The sequence below is a fragment of the Phaenicophaeus curvirostris genome, chromosome 10, assembly GCF_032191515.1.
Source record: "Phaenicophaeus curvirostris isolate KB17595 chromosome 10, BPBGC_Pcur_1.0, whole genome shotgun sequence".
Lineage (NCBI taxonomy): Eukaryota > Metazoa > Chordata > Aves > Cuculiformes > Cuculidae > Phaenicophaeus > Phaenicophaeus curvirostris.
The window spans coordinates 9,835,058-9,852,391 of record NC_091401.1 but is presented as its reverse complement, the minus strand read 5'-3'; the positions used below and the strand labels follow the sequence as shown (position 1 = coordinate 9,852,391).

The 17,334-nt window shown below is 36.1% G+C and overlaps 1 protein-coding gene across 7 annotated transcripts in view; it reads left to right on the top strand.

Moving 5' to 3' along the window:
- Window positions 1–17,334, top strand: part of U2SURP (U2 snRNP associated SURP domain containing) — a 45,735-nt gene that overhangs the window by 10,598 nt on the left and 17,803 nt on the right. For 2 of the 7 annotated variants that reach the window (XM_069864917.1, XM_069864922.1), the window contains exons 4-20: window positions 783–897; window positions 1,308–1,441; window positions 2,575–2,616; window positions 3,416–3,483; window positions 4,059–4,153; window positions 4,237–4,272; window positions 4,372–4,454; window positions 4,806–4,971; window positions 6,065–6,276; window positions 7,216–7,259; window positions 10,558–10,662; window positions 11,848–11,914; window positions 12,001–12,164; window positions 13,258–13,420; window positions 13,904–13,983; window positions 15,034–15,121; window positions 16,292–16,414. In XM_069864917.1, the coding sequence (XP_069721018.1) occupies window positions 783–897; window positions 1,308–1,441; window positions 2,575–2,616; window positions 3,416–3,483; window positions 4,059–4,153; window positions 4,237–4,272; window positions 4,372–4,454; window positions 4,806–4,971; window positions 6,065–6,276; window positions 7,216–7,259; window positions 10,558–10,662; window positions 11,848–11,914; window positions 12,001–12,164; window positions 13,258–13,420; window positions 13,904–13,983; window positions 15,034–15,121; window positions 16,292–16,414 (1,785 nt within the window). Of the gene's footprint in view, window positions 1–782; window positions 898–1,307; window positions 1,442–2,574; window positions 2,617–3,415; window positions 3,484–4,058; window positions 4,154–4,236; window positions 4,273–4,371; window positions 4,455–4,805; window positions 4,972–6,064; window positions 6,277–7,215; window positions 7,260–10,557; window positions 10,663–11,847; window positions 11,919–12,000; window positions 12,165–13,257; window positions 13,421–13,903; window positions 13,984–15,033; window positions 15,122–16,291; window positions 16,415–17,334 lie in introns of those variants that run through there. The other 5 variants (XM_069864919.1, XM_069864918.1, XM_069864921.1 and 2 more) reach the window with 5 other exon arrangements.

Below are 17,334 nucleotides of genomic sequence, written 5' to 3'. Positions count from 1 at the left end.
TTGGATTTCAGTAATAAGAAAGAGTACCTGTCTTCTCTGAAATTGTTTCAATACACATCCTTATTATTCTGTAAAATACATGTTTGTCTACTGACTTCTTTTGGAATTAATAAAAACATTAAAACTTGATACTGAATTTTAGGATATTCAGGAGCATCCAAATTTGTAGCTTCTGGTTGGTATGGTGGAAGTTTTGAAAATTTTGGGCTTTAAACTTTACACACACAATTTTTATTATATTTCAATGGGATATTTCCTGCTAAGTTGTTTGAAATACTTGTCTAAAGAAACACAGTAGTGCTGAATTTAGTATCTTGGTAAACTTTATTAAATCATTGAATTAATGTCATCTCTGGGAAATGCATAAAGATGATCCTGTTTTTAATCTCCTTCGGTCATGTGGCTTGATCATAACGGCTAAGATGGAATATGTACTGTTCTCTGATGCTGAGGTCTACAAAGCTCCAGTCTCATAATGCTGATCTTTTATATGATCTTTTCTGTTTGGCGTCTTTTGAATGTTAAATTGCCATGTAAACTCTTGTAAATGAACAATTGTGTTTGAGATGCAGGCCGCCTTTGCTTTACGTATTATATACTGTGTTCTACCCACATTTCTCAGAAATCTGAATTCTAAAATTGAAACTCATTAACTCATTCGATGCGGTTTGTAGCATGAGCTCTAGAAAATGGAAAAGAATGTCACAGAGCTAATTTAAGAATAGCTGTCTAGTGAAGGTTGGTCTGTGGTGATAGTAAATAGTATAACATTTGCTATGTAGGAGGATGAGAAGGCTGCTGCAGAAATTTATGAAGAATTCCTTGCTGCCTTTGAAGGAGGTGATGGTAATAAAGTGAAAACATTTGTAAGAGGAGGAATCGTTAATGCATCTAAAGGTATAACTTCTTTTGTTTTGGGAGGGTCGTGGTGGATCACTTTAGCTTTGAGTAAAGATGAAGATTAGCTTTGAATTGCATTTTCAAATTAATACGTTACATTAGAAACAGCAAAGGACATGTGATGCTAAAATCTACTTTATGCTTTGACTCATTAGGTAGTACTGGCATTATTGGTCCTTTAAAATTCAGAGGAAAAAATGCTTTATTTTAAAATACCTAATCTTTGTTTTTTTTCTTCATAGTAAAAGATATTAAATGATGGAAAACTTGAATTATCTTTTTTTTTGAAATTAAATACTTTATTGAATTGAATGAACAATACTAAGGTAGCATAGCATTCTCTCTAATGAATGGTATTGTGCAACATCACTTAATGCAATTTGGTTTTAATTTGCCTTTAATTCCAGAGGAGCATGAAACAGATGAAAAACGGGGTAAAATCTATAAGCCTTCATCACGATTTTCAGATCAGAAAAATCAACCAAGCCAGCCATCTAATGAGAAGCCTCCATCCCTCTTAATGATAGAAACCAAAAAGCCTGTAAGTGTCTTATTTAAATATTCACCCCATATTTAGGAAGTGTTCAGAAGTGCTTAGAAGGAGGTCTGTGTGGTCTTGCAAGGTAGTTTTATATGCATTTATCACCTGTGAAAAGAAGATGGAAATGTTGATTTGGTTAATCCCCTAGCAAATAACCAGGTAATGAAGTGCAGAGGTGCAGTAGCCCTGTACTCAACGGGAGAGACCTGGCCGTGCACTTGAATTTGGCTGCTCTAGGGCTTTGCTGTGTTCCTGCTAATTGAGACAGACTGAGGACTACAGATTTAGTGACTGTTTTGAAGCAACAGCATCTGCAGTTCTGAGAATTTGTGAGGTTTTGGAAGCAATTTTTCTTGCTGCCATCTGTTTTTAGGTTTTTATAACTTTAACAACAAAAAATGACCTTTGCATTGATCCAGGTTTTTCTTGGTGAGTTTTTAAAAGTTTTTTTCTTCTTGAGAAATCTCTTTTGCTCTTTGAGTTTTACTGAGTAAGTTGTAAAATTTGCACATAAACGAAGCTGAACAGCTTATTTTTACTTAATTAATTTTGACTTCTGCATGGTTTGATTTTTTTTTTTTTGTTCTTAGACTAAGGTTTCATCATGACAAGAAAAGGAAATATTGTAAAAAACCTTAGTCTTCAAGTCAAGTGATGGTTACATATCATTACTGTTACTGCTGTATATGTGTAATTCATATCTTGGATGACTTTAAAAAGTCTTTTAGTAGAGCTTACTACAGTTTTTAAGCTAAAGCATTTTTAAGCGTAAACATATGTAATACTGCCTGCTAGTGTAGGAAATGAGATGTAATGTGGTAGTTGTGGGCAATCCCATCCTAACTTTCCCTCCAGATTTGAACAACATTCAGATTCAGTCTAGTGGGGTGATGCTGTATGGCAGCTTTGATATTCATTTTATGTAAAGCTCTACAGTTTCAGAAATGAAGTGTAGCATTTTTTTGTTGTGCTGAGCTCTGTTCTGTCATTTGCAAATGTTTGTATTGTAAGAATATTACTGCTTTTCAAAGTTATCATAAATACTTATGAAGTAATGCAATCAGTTTACTCACTTGCCCTGTCCAATGGTGATTGAAGATAATGAGGTAAAAATGATTTTATTTATTTGGCAGACCCTCCCCAAAAACAAAAACAAACAAACAACTTTGCCTGGGGTGAGTAGGAAGTCCAGTTTTTCCAAAGATGTAGTGTGTAACACTAAATATTTTGTATGTCTGCCTATTGGAAACGTTTTCATTTAAATTTGGTTATATAAAAGCAATGTTGTTGAAGATGAGAGTTCATGAGCTAGTTAAGGTGCATATATTACAGTAAAAAAAGCCCAGAATTATAATATCAATATACTCTGTCATTCAGGAGTGTTTTTTCTGAGAGTCATGAGCTATTTAGAGTAAGTGTTTCTTCAGACCTGTGTTTATATCTGAAAGGAAGAAAGAGAAGGAAATTCTTTTCACGTAAAATGTTTATCTGTGGATGAAATAATATATATATATATATATGTAAAGTAATTTACATATATATGTACACAGATCTGTCAGTTTAATTGGAGCATGATGATTTGCTAGGTGCATAGTCAACTTCCAAGTTTCTGCGTAGAACAGACTGACAAAATATATCAGATACCTCAAGTTTTTATGTTTGAGAGTGTTTGATCACGCATATTGCATTGTAATAACAAGAAGTAACAAAGGTTAGGTTAAGATATCCTTAATTTTATATTTCCTAGCTTTGTGTTTAGTAGCACTCAGTCTTAATGTTTTCAAGTCTGTTTGTTGGGTTTTTTTTGTTTTGGTTTTTTGTGGTTTTTTTTTTCCCCCTCCTGTAGTTTACTTCATTTGAAACCTGTGGGTAAAATATGCATGGATATTATCTGCCAGTTTATATATACATGTAACTTATATTTTTGTTTCATTTTATCCACTGAAATGTTGGCTGATATATCTTTAATTTTAGCCTTTGAAGAAAGGAGAGAAGGAAAAGAAAAAGAGTAATTTGGAACTTTTTAAAGAAGAATTAAAGCAGTAAGTTTGACGAGTTTTAACTGTAAATAAAGATGCAAGATCTTTACCTTGTTTTTACAGGCAGTATTTAGGATCATTCTTGCTAAGCTGTTTCCCAAAGTAGGTTTTTGGTTTGTGTTTTTTCAAACGCTTCTGTAGTGATGTGACTGAATTAACAATGGGAATGGTATAATTATCAGAGCATGAACCTGTGCTGGGAGATGCACAGTATAGGTGTCTCTAATTTGTTTAGAGAATAATTTCTCTGATGTTCCTTGAATACGTCTGCCCTTTCTTTCCCTGGTTGGTGATAGGAAAAATTCTTATTTTTGGTCTTGTAAGCTGCTTCTTAAACCAAGTCAGTTCTGTTTGAGATTAGAAGATAGTATAAATCCTAAAGCATACAGCTGGAATAACTCCGGTAGATATGTTCTGGTTGATTAAACAGAAATTCAAACATGGTAGCAATGTGGAAATTTTAACAAGCCCATTGTTTGATAGTAAAAATTCTCATATTTCTGAAGTTAATTAAAAAGTTTAGAATAAACCCCTCAAAATGGTATTAAATTGTTCTTTACGTTAAACTTGTTTTGTAGAATACAGGAGGAGCGTGATGAAAGACATAAAACAAAAGGTAGATTGAGTCGTTTTGAACCGCCCCAGTCGGATTCTGATGGCCAGCGTCGTTCAAGTAAGTGTATGTTGTTTTTTATATTTGTTTGGGCTACAAAATTTGTAGACTAAATTATATGTATTTTTCTTCTATTTATTCAGTGGATGCTCCTTCACGAAGGAACAGATCGTCTGGTGGTAATATAGATTCTTTTCTCATTCAATATAATATTGTCCCTTAAATGCATAGCAAGGATTGTGACATCTTTTTTCTGCCTTTTTCCTCTCTTATTGTAGTGCTGGATGATTATGCACCAGGTTCACATGATGTTGGAGATCCAAGCACAACAAATTTGTATCTTGGAAACATCAATCCTCAAGTAAGTTTGGAGCCAGTTTGTTGGCATGTTTGGGTAGAGCTGATTTTTTTTTAGTGGCAATTTTCTCCTATCAGTTACTAAATGAAAAAATGCTCAGTGAAAATTATTTTTCCATGGATATCTCTGTGCAGGGTGGATCATATCTCAAAAATTTGAGTGGACTTAGTTGAAAAGGCAATTATATACATTATTATTTTGTGGTGGATCACATTGGGAAGTGTCAATAGAGTTGTTTTTTCAAGGAGCTTGACAAATTAAAATCTCAATATTTGGACAATAATATGAATGCGTAGCTTAGAAATACAGTAGTGTGATGCTAATTTTTACCCTTTTTTTTGTTTTTTCACATAGATGAATGAAGAGATGTTATGTCAAGAATTTGGACGCTTTGGACCGTTAGCGAGTGTTAAAATTATGTGGCCGAGAACCGATGAAGAAAGAGCAAGAGAAAGAAATTGTGGCTTTGTTGCCTTTATGAACAGGAGAGATGCGGAAAGAGCATTAAAGAATTTAAATGGTAAACAGTGCTCAGTTTGGAACTGTAATTATCTTTGTAGGCTACTGAGGAGTAGCTAAGCATATCCTCAAGGTGGTTTGTCGGACTATCGATAAATCTGTTGTAACTCTAGTAGGTGCCACACTGGCAGTGATTTAGTTGATACTGACTGTGTTACTGGCAGCTGAACATCATCAGACCATAGCGGGCACAAGGGCTGGGAATGCTGGTGACTTCTGCTGTGGTAAAGCCCTGAAGTTTCTGTTTTGCAGATGTGAGTGCGAGGTGATGTTTGATAATCTCTTCTCTCTAAACAGGCTGTCTGGAGAAGGAATAAATTATTTGTAGTTATTTACCAACAGTATTTTTTTTTGTGAACAAATTTAACTAGAGCACTGGATTTCATCAATGATTGCTGATAAATGTTACGTTCTTTTTGAATGATGACTAAATTCCTCTTGCTGGGGAGGTAGCTGTACTACACCAGATGTGTAACTTTGCATATGGACTGTCTTGTCTATCTTCTATTTGGAAAAATGATAAAGAATATCTTGAGTGGTGAAGAAAGCTATGTCTTTGCCCTTCGTGAAGGACCCTAAAGTAAAAAAATCATCATTCTTGACAAAAAGAACAGAAAATGACAAGTTAACCTTGCACAGTTATACTCAAAATAGTCCTTTACTCAGGCTGTTAGTATGTAGGCATACAGTATGTAGGAGGTCGAATTGGATGTTACATTTGGGTTTGAATAACATAATTTGTTATTGTGAACTAAGCATTTTGAAGAGTTGAGGTGCAGAAATAATAGAAAAAATGACTCTGTTCATCCTTATGTGCTTAATGTTGATTATCTTTTTCCCCTCAGCGGTTAATGCAGTTGTGTACTGCAGTGTCAGGAAAATTTATATTGGAGAAGATTACAGAAGTATTTCGTTCAATAGGCTTTAATTTGCCCTAGACATAGTCTGATAGATATGATACGCTAATCAAGCGTGTAAGCAAAAAGTAAACCAGGGCAAGGAAACCTGAATGCTGCACTTGAGTGGAGAAATTGAGGGTGATTCAGAACAAATTTATAACAGAATGGTGGGTTTGTTTTGTTTCACTTTTCCAGGCAAGATGATCATGTCGTTTGAAATGAAGCTAGGCTGGGGCAAAGCTGTACCTATTCCACCACATCCAATATACATTCCGCCTTCTATGATGGAGCATACCCTCCCGCCTCCTCCGTCAGGACTGCCATTTAATGCCCAGCCTAGGGAGAGGTTGAAGAATCCTAATGCTCCAATGTTACCACCACCAAAAAACAAGGAGGATTTTGAGAAGGTAACTGACAACACCCTGGGCCATATCTCATTGTTAAATACTGCATCTGTGACAGTGTTGCAATGGCTTCATAGATTTGCATTATTCAGGCTGACTTTGGCAGCCCTTAGTGTACAAATTCACTGGCTCCCTGCTGTAGCACGAGGGAACCAGCTTAATTCCTGACAATCTTATTTCCTATCCATGTTAGGGTACAGTATATTGAGGTTTGATTATTTTAGTGTTGCTGTAAATCTGGCTATCATTTTCCCCCTCCAGGCTCCCTGGATTTTTTTCTCCTACGTCCCCCCATTTTGTTGGCTGCCAAATTGCAGTATCTAAATTGTGTTCTTTATGGACAATACTACATTTTAATTTGGGTAGCATTATTTTTACACTAGAGGAGTTGATGTATTTTGTGTAGAAGGTAATTAATCTGGACATTGAGTAAGTATTTTATGCTACTTACGGAGTCAGTTTTCAAACTTTTTTTCCTGGCATATTAGCTGATAAAAAGGGTAAGTATCTTGTAATCACAAACCGACTTGAATGACTTAAGAATTTGTTGATTCTTTGAATGGCACTTAAATGTTAGGGCTGTTTTTTGTAAGACTTGGGAATAAAGTAATACTAAAGTGATCCAAGTCAAATAGTGTAGAATCTTTTCATAAACTTAAGAACTCCTTTCTTAATTATACTCAGTGTAGTACCTGTTCAGTGCATCAGTGTGCATTCTGCCAGGAATGTTCTGATTCTATGCAACGAGTGAACCTTTATGGTTCACCTACGAAACCATTTGCATTTTGTGTAATTGCTTAGTTATAACTTCACAGCAGTGATTGCCTGCAAAACTTGTGATAGATGTGTAGTATTTTCATTGCATATGTATATTTTTGCTTGTTACTTGTTAACAATACTCATATATTCTATGTTTATTATCTGATGTGACTTCATATACAGACTCTGTCGCAAGCCATAGTCAAAGTGGTTATCCCAACAGAAAGGTACATGTTTTTCTTTATTATTACTGATCTAAATATAGAAAATTTCCCCTTCGGAATCTTAAAGAAAAATTGTGATGTTGAGGAAGAGGCGATGGCTTGACTGAGCAATGGTTCTTTCATGACTGGAAAGAAATATGTGCGTGTTACAGTCTTATTATTGTTATCTTAATAACTCTTCTTAATGAGGATAGATATAAATAATTCTCTTTTGCATTGAATTTGAGCATTAGAAGGAGTTGCAGGGTAATTCTGTGAGTGAACACTAGAGTGAAAGAGTTTGTCTTGGAGGCGCTGTGTAAGTCCTAATGTAAGCCTGAGTGCTTCAGAGCTGGGATGCAGGAATGCAGCTGTCTCAGGGGTGTGGGTGGGGAGGGGGGGTTGTTTATTGTGTTTTTGTTTTTTTCTGTTTTGTTTTGTTACACAACTTGTAATGATTCAGTTAAAAATCAGTTTTGATTTCTGTTTGGGTTGTTTTGTTTTGTTTAATGTGCCATAGTTAATTATTTGATCTTAGAAGAAAAAGTAGTTCTGTACTGCAAGGATATTTTTACATTTTGGTCCTCATCAGTGCTCCTACCAGTACACTACCCTAGGTACACTCTTGCTCAGTTAAGCTAAAACCTTTTCCCAAACACAGGAACACAACACTGTTTTAAAAGTAAATAAGCACAAACAATTACCAAATTCTCTTTGACATTGGCCTTGGTGAGCAACACCAGCTGAACTGTCTGCGGCAGCGGGGGACCAGGAAAACATCATGGGATGGATTGGGAAAGTATACAGTTTTTGACCAGACATTGGTACGATCGGCTCCAATAAATGTGGTTTTATTATAACTGAAAAAGTTTTTTTGTTGGCCAACTTAAGCTAAATGACATTTTAAATAATGCACTTAAAAATATCATCTCTTTTTACTACGCTATTTTAATTGTCACGAAGTCCCTTTTTTCTTTTTTTACGTGTGTGTGGGGGGGGAAGAAGGAGATTTCTAAAGTCAGTTGTAGTAATATGTTAACATATTTGTCATTAGATGCTCAAATACACTAGATTTTTGGTGAAACTTCAGGACAATACAATGCTTGTTGGGTAGAGGCGTGAATAGCCAGTGTGACCAGGAGGTGTCTTGATTTGAGAACTATAGAGAGTGGTAGAAGATGACTTGTAAAATTGTCCAGTGCTTCCAGAGTAATTAGCTTTCAAAAAAAAATATTTTCCCATTTTATTTACTGTAGTATTTTGAAAGCTCCTCTGATTGCAAAAGCCCATGCTAATTGAACAGTATTTGAAAATACTTTATTTCCCTGGTGACTTTGAAAGGTGCCAGTGCCAGCTGCCAAGGCTGTTATGTAGCATGTCGTGTCACAGACAACCTTCAACTGGCTTCAGTGGAATAAACATTTAATTATTGTCCTTGGTTTGAAAATTTTCAGTAGTTTTTTAACATCTCTTACTTCTTGGCATTTACTAAGCAGAAAACCTTCAGTCTACACAGCCAAGTATTTTCTGAGAAATTGGCTTTCAGGTAATCACATTTGAGATACTGAAATGCACGTAACACCCTCTGTCAGATATGGAATGTATTTGGTCTTTTTTTCATACATCTGAAGTCTTTCCAAAGCAGATGTTCTTGTTCAAGCATAAGCTGCTTTTATGCCACTTTATTGTATTCGATGAAAGAAAAATGAGATGAAAACCAATGGTGTGGTTCTGTAGGAAGCCAGAAATGATGGCATTGAACTTCCCTTAAAATAAATGAGTGTTGTAATAGCTCAGAGGCTTGAAGGCTAACAGTATGGGTTTTTTTCCCTTACTGATGTTTTCAAATACAGTTCACGTAACAGGAACAGTCTTGCTATTTAAACTTTTAGAACACTACTTTAAATAAAATGGCTGCCAAATTATTGAGGCTGTGTTCTCTTTATGATGTTTCTGGGATACAAAAAGCAGAGACGGGTAATTGAGCTGTAGGTAGCTGTTTGGGGTGGGGTTTCTTGTGTAATATTTGGGGCAAACATAGATTTCATGCTAGCTGGTATACAACAGACTGCTGAGTTTGCACATGGCGGAAGTAGTTTATTATGTTTTTAAGCTGCAAATGTTTGGGCTTATTTTATTTAGTGCATTAGATCTGTGGCAAAGCTTTGAATATTCATGGTAGGAAATAATCACCTCCTTACTAAGAAGTAATAGACAATTCGACAGCTTTTCAGTGTAACAGTTCTTTAATTTTAATAATTTAAAGAGTTGCTAAAAGGAAACCTAATGGGATACCTGTAAAGAACCAAGGTCCATTTGTTACAGCTAAGGAAACAGATATAAAAAAACCCCTAAAAATCTGTACTCTTTTTTCTGTCTGCACTCACATTCCAAGGACTGGAGCAGAGAAGCATTTGAGTGTGCTGTATTTTTCAAGCCTACAATCTGGAAATGAGTTCCTATCACAAGCATGCTAACAGGTGACAGGCATCACTGTTCGTTATAAAGCTTGTATGCCTGTCACCTGTTAGCATGCTTGTGATTGGATCATTTCCAGATGTGGCTTGAAAAATACGCACCTCAAATGCTTCTTGTCTGTCTCAGGATGTAGTGCTGACTGAAACGAGTACAGATTTTTGGGGTTTTTTTTTATTGTGTTTTGGTTCACTTGAGTGTATGAGGGAGGAACCATTGGATGATGTGACATGAAGTGATGGGCAGGTCTATTCTCTGCCAATAGTTGAGTCTTGACCAAAATGAGATTGTTTAAATTTAATAAAACCACTGCCCAGTCTGGCATCAAGAAGGCTGTTTGCTTTTCCGTTCATAATTGAGTAGTTTGAAAGCTGAATGCAGTTTCTGTTGAATACTCAGATTTTTGTGTTTACTTTTGAATGTAGCATTCAGCTGTCTGTTCCTTCTGAACTTCAGCTAATGCTTCAGTCTCAGCTCTGAGAAGTTTAGATGAGGGCTTTCTGTTTGTTAGGTAATTGTACTTGGGTGCTCAGGTGCCCATTTCTACGCGTAAGGTCTGTTAGGCTTCTAGTAAGCAAGAGGTGGTTGTTGGCTGAGCTGTGGAAATTCAGTACAGAGGTCTCTTCTTAAATTCTTACTCCACCACTCCTAGGCATGTTGTTATTTTAGAATGCCCGTGTCTATGATGCAAGGCTATGTTATGTTCTGTGTTACCTGATCTTTTGTACAGTTTTCTTAACAATGCAGCAAAATAATCTCCTGCACAGTTGTAGTATCTTAGGTGGAGTGTAGTTTTATATAGTGTTAGGTCTGAATCAATTTTTCTTTAACTGTGTTGTTGTTGTAGGAATTTGCTCGCTTTGATACATCGAATGATAGAGTTTGTGGTACGGGAAGGGCCTATGTTTGAAGCCATGATCATGAACCGAGAAATCAACAACCCAATGTTCAGGTGCTTATTACTTTTCTTCAGTTTGAAATAGCACTCACTGTTTTCACTGTTGCTAATACTTTGTGTTTCTGAAACGCTAATAAGAGCTGTTGTAACTATGTATTTCTGTGCAGATCTGAGTCTTACAAACTGCACAAATGGCAGATGCTTATAGTTCTTTTTTATGTTCTTTTTATGAAGAACATGCTTCTATTCCAGTTGTTACTAATGTGTACATGTAAATAAATAAAATACTACATGCAGACTATAAAATATATTGTACATTTCTAAGCATATGTATAATAAATAAATATAAAATTACATTTAGGACCTGCTTTTCTGAGGGATTCACAGTCATCAGTGGCAGCAGGAGAATACAGTTAAAACAAAAAAGAAAAAAATCCTCACCAAACAGCCGAAGTCCCTGGGAAGTCCAGTCTTCCTGGAGCCGAATTTCTAACCTTTAGCGAGAGCCGGGAGTAGTTTTCTTTGATGACAATGCAAGTAGAATTAAACTCTTACCTAACATAGGAAAGTTATCAAAATTTCCACCTCTTGTCATTAATGGAATTAGAAAAACACCCCTTTCCAAATTTCTTCTGAAATTCAGTCTCTGAAAAACTTTTTTTAGGGAAATACTCAATGACCTTCAAAAAACGGTTTATTTGCAGTAAGGGTGAAGTGCTTAATTTTCATTTTTATATACAAATCGAGAAAATATGCTGATCAAAATATCCTGGCTGCTGAAAATGGGCACTTTTTTCCCCTGGTCTTGTTGGTGTTCTGACAGACAGCTTACTGATGGAACACTTCAGTCATTTGGTATTCAATGTGACCTTCGTAATTCTGAGTTCCTACACTGCTGGTGCTAAGGCTACAAGTGCTCTGGTAGTGACTCTTTGCACTTGTGATTGTTCTGCCTTCCTGAGGAGCTGCATGGTCTTTCTTGCTGGCTGTGCTTGTCCTGCTTTTTTACTTCTGAGAAATGCTGTGCTTTTGTGGACTGCTGCATGTGTGCACAGAGGTTGCGTTAGTTCTGCACAGCCACACTGCAGGTGTACATGATTTTAGCCATCGAGTTCACTTTGTAGCTGAGGCTGGATTCTGAACAGGGTTTTGTTGTATCTTTTTTAATGACTGTCTTTGAATTTGCCTCAGTTAGATAATATTTAATATGTTTTTATCTCTTTTTGCTTTCTGGTTTAGGTTTTTATTTGAAAATCAGACTCCAGCCCATGTATACTATAGGTGGAAGCTTTATTCAATTCTTCAGGCAAGTAGCATTTTGATGATGATTCCTAATTTCAAGCACAATGAAATATAAGAACACTGAAATAAGAATTCTTCTGCTTTTTGTAGGGAGATGCTCCAACCAAGTGGAGGACAGAAGATTTCCGTATGTTCAAAAATGGATCGTTTTGGAGACCACCCCCGCTGAATCCATACTTGCATGGGATGTCAGAAGAGCAAGAAACGGAAGCATTTGTGGAGGAACCGAACAAGAAGGGTGCACTTAAGGAAGAGTATGAGCTTCCATCAATTTATAGTGCTCTTTTAACTGCTGATCTGCTTGTGTTTTTCCTATTGTGTTTTTACAGTTACTGTGCACCATCACTATAATGTTACTTGTCGTAATGTTAACTAGAACTCTCTTAACCTCAGTGCTTTTCAGTGATGATACTTGTTCTAGATATAGTTAGATTTGTCAGGATTGAACAATGAATCCTTTCAATCCAATTTGTTACTGATGCTGTATTTGAAGGGGATTGTTAAGATGCGAGTTTTCTCCCATTTTTTGTTCCTGTCTGTGGGTTGGGGGGTTCACAGCTCCTTTCTCAGCATTGTTGTAACTTTATGAACTAAACAGTTACTGTAATCATAAAGGTATTGATGCCACTCATCAGAAATTAATATTGTGAGCAGTTGTTAATAAGCAGGAGGAGATAGATTATTAGACTTCTTTGCTGTGAATTTTGAGTGTGGTGGGGATGGCTGTGACAGTGGAAATACGTACATGATTGTCTCAATTTTGCTGTTATTGTTCCAACTGTGTTCTTAGCATGGGGAATTTTTTCTTGCTTTGTTCTTTTCATCATATTTATGATACCAGTCACAATTTTGGAGACTTTAATACGTAATTTATTGCTCCTTTTTGAAAGCCTGAAAAATATATTCTTTTAAGTGTTCTCTGTATATGGAGGTCAGGGAAAAAGTGAAACAGTTGCTTCTTACTAGCTTTCTGATCTAGTGTTTCTTATTCTGAAGCAGAAATTGCTTGCATGCTTTAGAGTTATCCATTTTGGTTTAGGCTTAAACTAAATCCAAAGGAATTGGATTTAGTTTACCTTTATTAGAGATACTGATCTGCTGTGTTAGGTATTTCTTAGTTATTTCTCTTTGATTTCTGTATGTAAAGACTTGAGTTGGAATTTGCTCATTTATGCAACGTGAATGTGTATGTTCCCAAATCACAGAAAAAACTCAGTCAATAGAATATAAAAATATTTAAAATTGTTTTTATCCTAAAGATGGAAAAATAGAAAACATGATTAAATGGAAATTCCCTGGAGTACTGTTAATTTTATGTTGCAAGTATTAAAATTCCTGATCTTTCAGGCAAAGGGACAAATTAGAGGAAATTCTGCGTGGATTAACACCTCGGAAGAATGATATTGGTGACGCAATGGTTTTCTGTCTAAATAATGCGGAAGCTGCTGAAGAAATTGTTGACTGCATTACAGAATCCTTGTCCATTCTGAAGACTCCTCTTCCTAAGAAGGTGTGGGGATTTTTTGTAATCCTGTACTTTGGGTTGAAAGAGCTCACTTAACAGCACGTGCATTCTATTTCACAAGGGTTAGTTTATAAGTTTCAGACAGCGTTGGGGTTTGGCATTAGAATGTGGGCTTGGGTTTAAGTGTGTTTTCCCATGGTGTTGTTATGTATTTTTATTCTTTCTGAACCTGCTTTTAAGTGATGTTCTGCCTTACTGTGAGGTTGAGAACGGAACAGTCTGTTTAAACAATGAAATACAGATTGGAATGCCGTGGCTTGTCCTTTGTAATACATATGACATTGTGTTAGGGTGACTAGAGCCCTGTAGCATAACAAGGGCTAATTGCCTCTTAGTGTGTTTGATTATTTACAATAATCAAATTAGAAGTGGATCAGTTTATATTCTGTCTAGAAAAATGCGTGTATTTTCAGGATAATTTGAAGTTTACCATTATCTTGGGTTTTGTTTGTTTGTTTTTTACTGTAGATTGCGAGATTATATCTAGTGTCAGATGTGTTATACAACTCGTCAGCTAAAGTTGCCAATGCTTCCTACTATAGAAAATTGTAAGTATTATGTTTTAGGTGATTGATTTAGATTCTTATTTTCAATTTTTTACATCTCTGGATGGATACACTTGGTTATAGAGAAATTCACGCTGTGCTATGAGGATACTGTTACACTGATGATATTTATATCTTTTAGCACTAACGTGTAAGCTGTAGCATGTTAGTACACAGGATTGCATTGTAATGCAGAAAGAAGCAGGTATGTCTCATGTGAGGGACCGCTTGCATGGAGCCTTTTAGATGTGAGAATAACTCATGTGCCTCTTGACAGAAAGAGAGCCTGTAGGTGATGTTCATGATATGGTGTAACAAATAATCGATGTGAAGAGATCTTTTTTTTAAATAGGTTGGTTTTTTTTAATTATGTTTTCTGGTTCTCCATCAAGCCTGGAGAACTTAAAAGGGGGATGATGTGCTACTGTCTCTAAGGTGCTGAACAGAATGTAGGAAAAAGGTTCCAAGGGAGAATACCTTTGTCTTTTGTCGATATTTGATTGTGTCTGCTTCCTGGAGTCTCTCAAATGTTATGGTAGCAGGGTGGGAAATGTTCAGTGTGATACAAAGCTCTAGGCATTGCAAATCAAGTTTCTCACTGCAGTGTGTCTTTGCTGCACTAACATTTATTTTTTGCGCTTTGAGAGAAGCTCAAGGGAAGCACAGCAGCTGTTACTGTGCTTTCGTTGTGGGCCTCACTGAGTAACTTAAAGTAGAAACATAATGAAGTACCTTTTCAAAATACAAATTGAATTTTGAGGCAATTCTTTCATTGTATGTAAAGTTGTAAAACCCCTTTTATCCTCCTCCAGTCCTTCCAGGCTGTATAAAGAGACTGCAGCAGATGTGAAGATTTCCCTTCACAGTTCTGTTGTTGTCCAAGATGATTTGATATGTAGTAATCATTTGCTTTATAGTTCAGTTCATGGCTACCGTAGGGATCAGAATCTTGTGCTTTTGAGTCCTGTGTCCCAGGTATTTTCGTGAATTATGTATGTCCAGAAAACATATATTACAAAGTTTAACTAAAGAAATGTATATGTTTAATTCTAGTTTTGAATCAAAATTATGTCAGATATTCTCTGATCTCAATGCTACTTACCGTACAATACAAGGCCATTTACAGTCTGAAAATTTCAAGGTATGTATTCCATTGTTATTTATGTGACATAGAAGTCAAATAGATGTTCCTGCACAAGAGGTTGCATACTATGATAGGTGGTTTAAACTTCAAGCTTCCTAATTAAACATTTAAAAAAAAAATAAAAAAATCACGTTTTCTCTCTTGCAAAGATAGCCTTGAACTTAAGGAAGAAAACTAGCATCTAACAGCTGAAGTGTACTGGTAGGTGTATAATTGTGGAGTTGAGAGGAAATCTATCTAGTGCTATAATTGCAAACAAGGCCTTCTAGCTTCTTGATTATTTTTTGGTCCACCTGTATTTGAGTTTGAAAAATAAATTTGGGCTGCTCCATGTGGAAAGAAACTGCTGGGCATAGCAGTGTAAAGTTACTTGTGAATGTTTTTGGTGATAGTTAAGCTTTATTTTTTAAAGTCTGGTGAGCAGTCTGACCATGGGTAGTTGAACATGATTTCATGTTTCTCACCATTCTCATGCTCAGCCTCGCTTTCCCTTTTCCTGCTTCAAAGGTGCATCTGCAGTTCTTTATTTGTTTTTCTGTATTAAGGTCTTTATCCTGATTGTCCTACCTTCTGTGCTCCCGTTTGCTCTCGAATGAGATTCTGTTCCGGTTATCTGCTATTTCACAATTTTTTATTAAATTCTGTGGTAGAGATGGGCAGTAGAGTTTGTTTTTTAAGATCTACATCTCCAGTTTAATGTGTCACACTTGAGCTTTAGCCCAGCACTTCAAATATACTTCTCTTCTACAAAATAACAACAGTAGGAACATAATTTCAGTTCAATAATGTGAATAAGCCAGTGTTACGTTTTTTTATTCTGTTTAATGAAGGGACAGATGTTTTCTGTTGCAGTTTCTAGAGACACCTGCTTCAAAAACCTGAGCAGGATGCCATCTACTAGTGGATAGGAGCTGTGCTCAACCGTAGTTGATAACGTAACAGGAATGGAAAAGAAAACAGAAACCCAAGTGAAATTTTAAAAGAAATAGTTCCTATATACATAGTTCTGTAAGATTATTAGTCTTTTGCAGCATGGTATCATTGTAACCCACTCCAGTGTGGAATTGCGTAGGACCAGCTGTCCAGAGTAGTTCTTTCTGGTGTGTTGCCGATCACTTAACATTTCTTCATAGAAACTAATTAGTATGTTTTTCCTCTTGCTTCTAGCAACGAGTAATGACGTGCTTCCGAGCCTGGGAGGACTGGGCCATCTATCCAGAGCCGTTTCTGATCAAACTGCAGAATATTTTCTTGGGGCTTGTAAATATCATGGAAGATAAAGAGGCAGAGGTAAGTGACTTGGGTAATGGTGCTAACGAATGGTGAGGAAAAGTGTAAAAATGTAAAACGGAACTGGCAGGGAGTATTTTGATGTCACTGTTAGGGTGAAGAACAGACATTTCCAGATGCAAATATTGTTTAAGCTCTTTGCGGGTTTGTTGCTTGTAACTCCACCATAGCAAAAGCTAGGCAGAATGACCAGTCTTTCCTCTGTGTTGGAAATGCTCTCTAGTATTTCCCTGTGAATTTGAAGTTGGAATTTCAGGTGTTAGTTTTAATTACAGAGAGTTCTAAATAGCTTGGCATCTGGATGCCTGAATTATCCACTTTATTTTTGTGTGAGCATCACACTTGCATGAAGTAGAGCTGTTTGAGCTTTCGTAGTTTGAGAGGAGGGTTGCAATAGATCATTTATATTGGTGATATTCTACTTTGATCCTTGCTGTGTTATTAGAGCAGTTAGTTGCTAACTTTCTAGTTTTGCTATGGCATGTATCTTTCTTCTTTGATAGAGGTTATTTTAAACAGGATACGTAGTGCATTTTAGTTATGGCATAGTGACTTGTATAAATTATTATTTAATATTTTCAAGCTCTATGCTTAAAATTTCTAGAATACCATTAGCACTGAATGAACACGTACTGATCTGTTATGTATATAAAATATATAAGAGAAGATCAGAAAACGGACACTAATAAATGGATGTATGTTGAAGTTCATTTTGTAGCTCTGAAAACATGCCTTTCAGAATCATGGAAGGGGAGACCTACTGTATAATTCAAAGGTTAGGTTATTTCCCTTAGCAGTTGAGCAGGGCAGTTGTGTGTGTATGAAGGACAGTGCCGGTACATCACAGTTTAGGATATGGAGGTGTATTTATCATTGATGTGTCTTCCTTAACTTTGTCTTTCTGCTAAACAGTTGATTTC